The sequence below is a fragment of the Canis lupus genome, chromosome 30, assembly GCF_011100685.1.
Source record: "Canis lupus familiaris isolate Mischka breed German Shepherd chromosome 30, alternate assembly UU_Cfam_GSD_1.0, whole genome shotgun sequence".
Taxonomy (NCBI): domain Eukaryota; kingdom Metazoa; phylum Chordata; class Mammalia; order Carnivora; family Canidae; genus Canis; species Canis lupus.
The window spans coordinates 35,131,747-35,143,957 of record NC_049251.1 but is presented as its reverse complement, the minus strand read 5'-3'; the positions used below and the strand labels follow the sequence as shown (position 1 = coordinate 35,143,957).

The 12,211-nt window shown below is 34.8% G+C and overlaps 1 protein-coding gene across 7 annotated transcripts in view; it reads right to left on the bottom strand.

The window, feature by feature from the left end:
* Positions 1 to 12,211, bottom strand: part of LRRC49 (leucine rich repeat containing 49) — a 158,963-nt gene that overhangs the window by 33,630 nt on the left and 113,122 nt on the right. For all 7 annotated transcript variants that reach the window (XM_038580856.1, XM_038580854.1, XM_038580855.1 and 4 more), the window contains one exon: positions 8,034 to 8,197. In XM_038580856.1, the coding sequence (XP_038436784.1) occupies positions 8,034 to 8,197 (164 nt within the window). The remainder of the gene's footprint in view (positions 1 to 8,033; positions 8,198 to 12,211) is intronic.

The window sequence follows — 12,211 nt, the reverse complement described above, 5'->3', positions numbered from 1 at the left end:
GGCCCAAAAGGAAACCATGAGACTAAATTACATCAGGGAGATAGCAGGCTTCAGGAAGAGTAAGTTCCATTCAATAGATAAACAAGAAGTTCAAAGAAACTGGAATGTAGTAAAGGCGGCACAAATTTCTTTGTTTAATAAATAATAATAATAATAATAATAATAACAATAATAGTAAAAGACAGGCCATCAGAAATCAGATAAAAACAAAGTACATAAGAAAACTATGGCTCAAATGCGAAGTAAACTAAAGTCTGGTATGATTTTGAAGATGTTTTGAAGTGTGATGAAGAGGGGGCCATTTGAATTTGATGCTAAGAGTATTTTCCTTGAATGGTTTAGGAAGCAGAAAAGGAGATACAATCACAGTATGCTACTTAATGCTCAAGTAAAAGATAGTTACATAATCACAGAAACTTAAACAGTGTTACTGGTTTTCAGTCTTTAGAAGCTACCAATTGACAATGTTATGGTTACAGAGCAGATATAAATCACATTAATGTTGAAATAAGTGAAAGTATAGCTCATAGAATATAGCAAAATTGGGGTTCCAAATGAGAGAAAATGGTAGAATGAGCAACCCCCAAACTCCACAAAAGCAACAAATATGCTAGCAAAAGCTGTCAGAATCCACTTTTTCAGAGCTCTGGAATCTAACAAGAAATTTACAATCACCAGGGAAATGTGTAATGAGGGAAAACATGCTGAATTTCAAGAGGAGAGTTCTGTGCACTTTAACTTACCTGGTGAACATCTCCTATTCCCCAGCTCAGTGGTGATATTGAAGATGGCAGCCCATATTCTTTGTGTAAAAGAACAATACATACTTTACTCTCAAAAAATTGGGGTTGTGTTTTGACATGTCTGCTGGTTCTCTGAAGGATCAACTGAAGAGCCTGCCTTTGTTTTACCTGCCTCAGAGCTTTCCCTAGCCTGGGTGGCTTCCTGCATGGTATTTGTCGAAAGCATTTAAACACAAAAGTATACTAGGTGCACCACATGCGGCAAACAAGACAGCAAAAAATTTGAGGCTGGGGAAGGAGAGAATTGGGGGAATACGGTCTTTGTTAAGTTCTTGTGTATTCCAGGGAATCCAGAAGGCAACATTCATGTCCAGGGTTGGACACAGCTCAGAAAAGACTTAAGAAGATCCTAAGCAGTCATCTCTAATTGTTGAAAAGCAAAGACAAGGGGAAGAATCTTGAAATAGAAAGGGAGAAGTGACTGATCACGTCTGAGGGACTCTCAAGATTAACAGCCAATTTCTCATCAGAAATCATGGAGGGCAGAAGGCAGTGGGATGCTGTATTTACGGTGCTGAAAGAAAAAACTTTCAACCAAGAATTCTATATCCAGCAAAGCAGCACTTTGAAATTAAGAAATTAAGAAATTCCCAGATAAGCAAAAGCTGTGAGAGTTCATTGCTAGTACACTTGCCCTACAAGAAATGCTAAAGTAGTCACTTAGACTGAAATAAAAGGACATTAGATAGTAAGTCAAAGCCATATGAAAAAACAAAGAATACCAGGAAAAGTAATTACATAGGTAAAGAGAAAAGCCAGTATAACTGTATTTTTGACTGGTAAGTCTTCTTTTTCTCTATATGATTTAATAGACAAATGCATAAAATAATAGTAATAAATCTATGTTAATGTGCACATAATGTATAAAGACGAAATTTGTGACAATAACGACATAAACAGAGTGAAACTATATAGAAGCAAAGTTTTTATATATGATTGCAACTAAGTTGGTATTAATGCAAACTAATTTGTTATTAAGATGTTAAATGTAATCCCCAGGGTGACAACTGAGACAGTAGCTAAGAAATACATACAGTAAAAGGAATGGGAAGAGAATCACAATGGCACACTAAATAGTCACTTGAACACAAAAATCGTAATGGAGGAACTGAGGAACAGAAAATCCACATGATAGAAATCAAAGAGCAAAATGACAGAATTAAGTGCTTTCTCATTAGGATTTGATAGATTAAACTTTCCAACTAAAAGGTAGTTTTTAGCAGAATGGATTAAAAAAACAAAACTCAACCATATGCTCTCTACAAGATTAAAAGACACAAACAGATGAAATTGGAAGGATGGAAAGATATTCCATGCAAATGATAACCAACAGAGAGCCAAAGTGGCTGCTAATATCAGACAAAATAGATATTGTGTCAGTAAGTGTCCATAGGACATTTTATATCGATAAAAGGGTCAATCCACCAGGATAGTGTGACATTTATAAACATGTTGCATTTCATGTCCAAAATATATAAAGAACTGGCAGAATTGAAGGGAGTAATAGTTCAGCAATAATACTGGGAGATTTCAATACCCTACTTGTAATAACAGAATAACTAGACAGAAAAAATAATAAGGAAATGGAGGACTTCAAGAGTACTATAAGTCAACTAGATTTAACATACATAGAAAACTCTACCCAACAACATTTGAATGTATGTTCTTCTCAAGTGTGCATGGACCATTCTTCAGAATAGACATATGTTAAGCCACAAAACAAGTCTCACACAGAACATCTCTGAAAACAATGGAATAAAACTAGAATTCAGTAACAGAGAGAAATCTGGAAAATCCACAAATGTATGGAAATTAAACTCTTAAACAATGGGTCAATGATGAAATCACAAGGGAAACTAGAAAAGTATAGCTCATAAAAAGTTGCAATGTAAAATAGTGGGAGAAGTAAAGGGTAGACTCGTCTTGCATAATGAAAACTTGAAAGCTACTATCTATAGCAGATGAAACACAAAATAGAGGTTTAGTTATAGTAAATTACAGGAGTTATTAATAAAGGAACTCTAGGTATATAGTGTTGGGGAGCTAACGAGTGAGTGAATCCTTGTCTATTATAACAAAAAATCTATCTAAACCTCATAAGTTGAGAAAGTATAATATACATTTAGAGATTTGGTAGAAAAGGAGTTAGCTTAAGGAGAACACATAATGAAATGAGCACTGGGTATTATACTATATGCTGGCAAATTGAATTTAAATAAAATTTAGGGAATCCCTGAGTGGCTCAGTGGTTTAGCACCTGCCTTTGGCCCAGGGCATGATCCCAGAGTCCCGGGATCGAGTCCCGCGTCGGGCTGCCTGCGTGGAGCCTGCTTCTCCCTCTGCCTGTGTCTCTGCCTCTCTCTCCCTGTCTCTGTGTATCTCATGAATAAATAAATAAATAAATAAATAAATAAATAAATAATCAATCAATCTTAAAAATAAATAAATGAATAAAATTTAAAGAAAAGGAATTAGCAAGATATTATTTTTAAAAAACAAAAACAGCAGCCACCCAGGTAAAAGGAAAATCAGGTGACTGTGCCATCAGAAAAATCAATGCAAATAGCTTTTCAAGATGAAGAGTGTTAACTTATGTCAAATGGTGTGGAGAGTTCAAGTATAAAATAAGGATTTCAAATTCAAAAAGTCTATCTGTATACTCCAGTAAGAACCCCTGGTGCATACCCATACAAGGTATAATCAGCTCTTTTAGAAATAGCTCTGTCTTTCTGATGTAAGAGATTTTACATGAATCAAACAAGCACAACTAAATTGCAGAAATTATTTATAACCACTAGAAGTTATAAGTAATTTTGCATTAAAATTTGCCAATAATTCACTATCTTTACAGTTTACTTTTCTTTTTTTTTTTTTTTTTTACAGTTTACTTTTCTAACTTCAAATATCATCTATGTCTCCTTGACTTCATAGTTTTTAAGTAATTAAGAGGTCAGACCAAGATAATGTAATGATGTCTCCATGGCACTTTGAACTTACATTACTAAAAAATAAATCTTCTGCCAGAAATTGTGGATCCCTTTCCAGTGATTCATTACTACTCTCCACTGAACCCATACATCACTTTTCCCATCTCTCCCAAACTCCTCTTTTGTGCTTCTTGCTTAAAAGGCCTCTGACTTTGTGGAACTTCTAATAAAAATTCTGAAACTCTTGGCAGTAACTATAAGGCATAACAATTTTCACTAACAGATACTTCCTCTTTGTCTTGGAACTGAATGCTTATTTTTGAGACCATAAAAGAGAAGACTCTGTAAGTTTAAATTATTTTAGAGGGTCACAGAATTTTTGGTCATAGCTGCCTAAAAAGTTCAAAGTGTTGGGAAAGTCATATTAATAGTCTGCAATTCCTATCTATTAGAGATCTTTTGCCAGGTAAAAGAGCCGATTAATAAACAAAGACATTCTGCCAACCTAGTAAAACGTGAACAGTGAACAGCCCTGCATCAAGAGCACAGGATGCATGACAGACTGGAAGGAGATAGGCTGATCACTCTTGAATACACTGGCCCCTGGTGCCACACCTAGCTCTACTATCAGTAATTTCAGTATCTACAATAATAGCTTCAGTTGATCTCTCTCTCTGATGACCCTCACTTCTACTCTTCTCTAACAACCCACTCCCATGGCCACAACAATGGCCTCCAAGTTGCTCTCAGATATGCTGCACCTTCAAAATCTTCCACTTCAAAAACTTACTTAACTCTGACCATAAATTCTGACTATTTCAACTCACTACTCACCCTCTTACTTCATAAGCTTCTCATCTTCAACTTCATTTAGATTTCCAACTTCAGAAATACTAAATTTTCTCCTAATCTGTTGGTAACCTTGTATTTTTTAATACTTTAAAAATCTACCCCAGACCATATTACCAATCATTTTTTTATCATTATACTTGAATTTTTTATTCTTTATCTTTGATCCTTTATCTCCTTACTCTTTATCAAATACATAGCTTCTCTACTCTTACACCTACCTACACTGTGCTCCTGGAAGACTCATTCAACAATTCTGACTATAGTTGCTACATTTTCATGGTCTCTAACCTCATTTAATTCCTCAGAATTTTCCTTCAATCTTTCAATGCTTTCCTAATGAGCTCCCTCTGGATACCAAACAAACCTGAAAAAAATGGAGGTATACCATGATTTCTAAAGTGATGGTTTATTATCTTAAGAATGTCAATACTTCTGAAATATATAACTTAAATGTCACTTGAATACAATTCTTAACATTTCCATTTAGATTAAATAACTTTTCATTGAAGTGTAATTAACATACAATGTTATATCAGTAGATTAAGTCATTTTAAAGTTCATATGGATCTTTAAAAAAAAGGGGGTGGGATCCCTGGGTGGCTCAGCAGTTTAGTGCCTGCCTTTGACCCAGGGCGTGATCCTGGAGTCCCAGGATCGAGTCCCACATCAGGCTCTCTACATGGAGTCTGCTTCTCCCTCTGCCTGTGTCTCTGCCTCTCTCTCTCTCTCTCTCTGTGTCTCTTGAATATGAATTCTGTGTGTCTCTTATGAATAAATAAAAATAAAATCTTAAAAAAAATAAAGTTCATATGGAAGAACAAGTGTGTGAGAATTACAACTTTGAATAGTGAAAGCAGATTTCTCCTACAAAGATATTAAAACTTACTATGAAACTACTATAATGAAATAGCTTTGGTATTGGCATTAAAACAGATAAATAGATTAGTGAAATGGAATGGAAAGTCCAGAAATAGGGGCACCTGGGTAGCACAATCAACTGAGCATCTGGCTCTTATTTCAGCCCAGGTCATGATCTCAGGGTCCTGAGATCGAGCCCCATGTCTGGCTCTGCACTTAGTGTGGAGTCTGCTTGAGATCCCCCCCCCCTCTCTGCCCCTCCAGATTGTGCTCTCTCTCTCTCTCTCAAATAAATCTTTAAAAAAAAAGAAAGTCCAGAAATATATACAAATATTTACGGGAACTTAACATAATATGAAAATGGCATCCCCATTAAAAAGAGAATACCTTAATAATAAATGCCATTATCAAATTGACCAAATGAAATAAAATCAAGTTAGATTCTTACCTAACATTATACATAAAAATAAAGTTGGAGTAGAAAGAACTAACTTTTAAAACCTTATTAAAATTTTAGGATATAATGTATAAGATTATTTGGATAAACTTGGATCTAAGAAAACTTTTTTAAAATTTTTTTAAAGATTTTATTTATTTATTCATGAGAAAGAGAGAGAGGCAGAGACACAGGCAGAGGGAGAAGCAGGCTCCATGCAGGGAGCCCGATATGGGACTTGATCCCGGGACTCCAGGATCACGCCCTGGGCCGAAGGCAGGCGCTCAACCACTGAGCCACCCAGGGATCCCCCAGATCTAAGAAAACTTAAGGAAGGTAGGAAAAAATGTTTTTTAGAAAACAGCAATCAGAAATAAACTGACTCATGTGGTATTTCATAAATCTAAAGCATAGGACTATAAAGTTTTAACTTTATAAAGTGTTATAGTTCTGACTAAGTAAAATGATATTAAAGAAAGCTCTAGGTTGATATAAGAATGATATATATTTATTATATAAATTATAAATTATCACTGAATTAAAATTTCTATTCTTGTTGCTTTATGTTGCTAGCTGAAAAAGCTGAGAAGTTCTACATATAGCTATGATACCCAGGTGAGCTGAAGAAAGTACAATATAAATTAATAGAAATATAAATTAATCCTATAACTAAAATTTTTGAAGTATATTTGTCTAAATATATGTCACATCCTTCAACTCCAAGAAAACTTCCAAAATATTAGTGTGATGCCTCTTAAATTATTTTCTTCATGTCATTTTTTGCATATGAAAAGTTTAAAGAATACGATCTGAAAACTTGGAAGAAAAGCTACATTATATTTAGTATGAAGTGTTCTTCAGAATTTGGTTTAAGGTCTTTAAATAATGGTGTTTCATCAAGTGAAACAAAATTGAAATGCATTCTATCTTTGATTTTTAGGCTTTGTTTTAAATTTATATAAATATATAAATGATTTTTTAAATTATAAATAAACTATAGAGATATATATGCTTTATATCTCTCTCATTTATTTGATTTGAATATGCTTTTTTAAATTTTTTTTAAGATTTTATTTATTTATTCATGAGAGAGAGACACACACACACAGAGGCAGAGACACAGGCAGAGGGAAAAGCAGGCTCTATGCAGGGAGCCCGATGCAGGACTAGTTCCCCGGTCTCCAGGATCAGGGCCTGGACTGAAGACGGCACCAAACCACTGAGCCACCAGGCTGCCCTTAAATATGCCTTCTAAAGAGGAAAAGAAATATGTAAAATCTACATAGTGCACTCAGATTTGCTCATAAAACAGGAGATATATATTATGTGACACATATGTTACAGAAGAAAAGAGGTCATAAGCCCACAGGAATAACAGATATACAACACAGCTGGAGTAATTATTCAGGTTTTATGCCAAAATTGCTTAATTACTACCAGTTAGGAGTAAGGTTTTGTGCTGGCTGCTGGGGACACAAAAGAGGTCAAGATAATCAGGAATCAGAATCAGGATTCTTTTCCTCTTCAAGCTTACACTCTAGTAGGGAAGATAGATATGAAACAACTAATCACCCACTAGTTACTTAATTATGGTTATGGTAAGAGCTGAGAAGGAGAAGTACACAGTACTGAGAGATGAGGGGTATCTGAATGAGTCTAGTCTCCAGTACGCAGCTGGGGAAGGCTTTCCAGGAGATGTGAGGTTTAACTTTAAAATCTTCATCTGGCGTTAACTAGGGTGGGGTAGGGAAGTAAGGCAAGAAGTAGAGTCAGGGGACAATACAACTGTTGTAGGAGAAAGGCTCTGAGGTAGGGAGTAACAACTGCAAGCCACTGATGCAGCATCACAACAGTGGCTGATGGTATGGGATGAAGTAAGTGAAACAGGTAGAGGGTCTCCTAGGCTACATTACACTAAGTAATCTAGATTGTTCTTTTTTCTTATGAAAAATAGGAAACCACTGAAGGGTGTTTTAATTACGGGTCAGTTTATATTTTCAGTATTTCCATCTTCCCTTTTAAATTTAAACTTCTAATTTGAGTAGGTTTTCTTAAGAAAACCATTTTTAAATAATTGTATGTTAAGTGGTTTCCCATTTTTGCTCCAAATTCAGTTCTCCAAAGACATTAGTACCCGGAAAGAATACCATTGCATACCCTGTTTCCTCTGGAAATGCAGAAATGGTGCTTCCATGGAGCTGAGAGGGGTCCTGAGGAGAGTCAGAAACTTTTCTATCTTGATTTGGAGCAATATTGGGTATTCGATGTTGTTGCAAGTCCCACTTTCGAGCTACGTTGTTAATTGTTAACCTTTTCTTCTCCTATGAAAAAGTTTATTGTGACAAGAATTACATAAAGCAATTTTTTGTAGCAGGAGAATATCCCCAAAGCACATTGTTTATACTACTTATCATACTTTTAAAATGAGCCCATTCCTTAAAAGTAGCTACAAATAGGTACCCTAAAAGTACAAGTGGCCTTTATTTACCCTGTGCACTTAATCATCTCAATAAATGGTCTATCACCCTGAAAGAGAAAAAAATTACACACAAACAATAATTACTCCCATTAAAGATATGAAAATTTACTATCTGAAAGTTCAATTTGACAGAAATTTATAAGCTTTTGTGTTTGAACTAGCAGGAAGAAAACTAACAATTTTTTAATTTTCCTACCCAGTTATTCATACTAATATGATGGAACAATCTCCATTGAGAGGTGGGGAGAAGAAGAAGGGTTGATCAATGTTCCGAGCTTCACAGGATGACTTACAATGTCTGAAAATTAATAATTACATAAGACTACTAAAAGAAACTGTACTAAGTTGAAATATTTCTAGGCAACTAGTACATCCTAGATGAATAGGAAAGAAGTTAATTCATTATATGCAGTGGATGCCTTACAATGGTTTTCAAACTTTAGGGTGCCCAAATAATAAAACACCAATTGCTGGTTCTCATCTCATTCTGATTTAATGTGTTTGAGGTGGGCTTGAGAATTTGCATTTCTAAAAGCTCCCAGCTGCTGTTAAGGTTACTGCTGCATGGACCTCACTGTGAGAACCACTGACTTGGGGTATTGGGGCTCCATTCTCTCACAGAAATCTGTTGAAAAAAGCAGCTAGACTACTGAAAGAAAATGTGCCTGACTGAAATGTTTCTACTCAGCTTATATAAATTGATAAGGAAAATAATATTCTAGTAAAGTGTCCATTATCAAAAGTTATCATCTTTAAATGGCATGTCAATGTGGTCAAAGTGCTGAAAATAGACACTTTCTCTTTCCTCTTTACTGAGAGAACTCATCCAATGACCGATCAGCTGGGTGATATTGACCTCTCCTACTGCTGCTTTCAGAGTCAGGAAGGGCTGCTAGGAAAATTCTTTGCCCATTTCCTCAGTGCATATATGCAGAATAATAAACTTTTAGTTCCATCTCTTTGCCTATATTGGGATATCTAAAATTTTAGCATTGAAAAATGGTATTGAGTACCTTAATTAAAAGTAAACTTTTTTAGGGGACGCCTGGGTGGCTCAGCAGTTGAGCGTCTGCCTTCGGCTCATGGGATAAAGGATCGAGTCCTGTATGGGGCTCCCTGCGGGAGGCCTGCTTCTCCCTCTGCCTATGTCTCTGCCTCTCTCTTTGTGTCTCTCATGAATAAATAAATAAATCTTTTAAAAAATTAAACTTTTTAAAATTTCTGTTCTTTTTCTATTGCTTGGTATTTCAAATTTGTATCGTTAAGTGGATTATATTTATATGTGTGTATATATATGTGTGTGTGTATGTATATATATACATACACACACATATATATATATACACACACACACACACACATATATGCTTCTGTGACTTTTGGATATTTTTGTATGTCCTCTTCATCTAAAGCAAATAAGAATCTGCTATTCTACTATAAAAACGTTTTTTTCCCCCAAATCTATATTTAAAAAAATTTACCTTAAGGAATTCTATTACAGTTATTCATAGATAACTGGTACAACCCAATTCTTAACCTAAGTATTATCATTTTTACCCACCACCAGGCCAGTTTTAAAGAGGCAAGGGCAAGTGAGCTAACAACAGATGGTTCTCATGCTGGCTCCATGCATTTGGTTTCCTAGCTGACTGGGAGTTGGCAGAAAGGAATATTCTTAATGAGGCAGATATAGCTGTGTTTAGAAAAAAGATACACAATATCTTTATACACTGAGTATGTTAGCACATTTATAAGATAACCTGAAAATACACTTTCCTATACCTACCCCATAGTTAAGTTTCCTTTATTTACTGAAATTAGATCAACACCAGGTTGACTAAGAGAATGGTTATTTTTTATCGGGGCCAGGAAGAGGGAAAAGACATATTTTAAAATAGGAGTGCAGCCTGGGGTCAGGTGGGGGTCACTGGCTGGCCAGGGGCCTCATAAGGACTCTAGGTATCTGTGGTACAAGAAAAAAAAGAAGCAAGAAGAAGGTTAAAGATTCTACAAGGCATAAGAGGGGTATCCAAAGAACATCTTCTGTTCAATCATGGATGCATTCAGCGTATCAGTTATAGTCATGTTTCTAAAGCTAGATAAAATACAACGCCAAGCCTGTGTTAAGGTGACAAATATTTTAGAAGATTCAAAATTTCAGCTTTTGCCACTTGAGTCTACTCTTCATAGTCCAAGCAATACCGCACCAGTATATTCTGTAACTATCACTTTCATTCATTTCCAAGGTTTCAAGGAAAACAGAAAGATAGAAAAGCAACAGAAGATATGTGTCAATGCACTCTTCTGGTCCCTTCATAAGCACCCACCCACTTTTCTTAATGATCAATTCATTTAATGATGAAATCAATTCATGTTGTCACATGAAATAATAGCCAGTAAATGCTGAGGATCTTCAGTATCATGATTTCAAATCTGGGCTAGGGCTAGAATCCAGGTCTCTTGATTTCCCATGCTTCTCCTCAATCTAATTAAAAAATTTAGACATTAAATAATCTTCATAATTGAAGAATTCTATTTAGTGGCTTCAAGAGAAGCATTCACTATTTTTTGAAGTTTTCATAAAAATTTTCCAAAGTATAAAAACCAAGTTGGCTAAATGTTTAATGGCACATTTCCAAAAATGTTGATAGTAAACAGCATCTGAATTGGGTATATAGGAAAAAAAATTCAGTGCAAAGGCAGAGTCCAGAGCAATTTGTTACCTATAGCAGGCTCAACTTATACTGGTAGCTTTAAAGATAAATCATCTCTCTGTTTATTCTTCCTTTCCATATTCTACAACACATACAAATGTGTTCTTTAGGTCCCAGAGTTTTAGTCTATTTACTTATTTACATTACTTATTACTTACTATTTACATATTTTTATTCCTTTATTCACTTATGCAGCTTATGTACAGCAGCTGTACAATGGGAAACATAGTTGACCCTTGAATAACATGGGGATTGGGCCAGGGGTGCTGAAAATCTGTGTAAAACTTTGGACTCCTTAAAAACTTACCTACTGATAGCCTACTGTCAACTGGAAGCCTTACTAATAATATAAATAGTTGATCACATATTTTTAATATGATATGCATTATATATCGTATTCATATAATAAAATAAGCTAGAGAAAATAAAATATTAACAAAATTATAAGGAAGAGAAAATACATTTACAGTAGTGTACTGTATATATTGAAAAAATCCATGTAATAAGTGGAACTGCGCAGTTCAAATTCATATTGTACAAGAGTCAACTCTACTACTTTTTTCCAAATGAACCATTACAAAGCTTAGCAATAGTATTATCTGGCAATGATAAATCTTGCTCCTACCTATACATTTAAAAAATTTTGCCTATATTGGTTTATATTTCCTATAAACCAAAGTGTGTTTTTGGCCAACCCTTAGAAATATTCCAATATAGAAAAGACTAAAATTCTATCAGTTAAATCAATAAAAAGATAGAGATATCAAAAGGGGGCCTAGGCACATCTAATTAATGAGATGAGGGAAAACAGATAAAGTTCAGGAGGTTAGAAATAACAGCAAATGAGAAAATTGTAGCATGATGGATAAGAGTTCTAAATACTCTTTGAAGCAGTAGTCCTGAGCTGAGAGGGTTGTTTTTCTTTTTTGTTAATTTAAGAGTAGTTTTCATAGAATAAAACACACAGATTCAAGCTTTGATCAATTTTGACAAATGCATACACCTGTGTAACCCATACCCCTATCAAGATACACATTTCCATTGCCTTAACAAGTTCCCTTGTTTCCTAAGTTTGTTTTGTACAACTTCATATCCCTACTAGTCACCTTTTGAATTCTAAATGGCATTTTCATTTTAAAGGA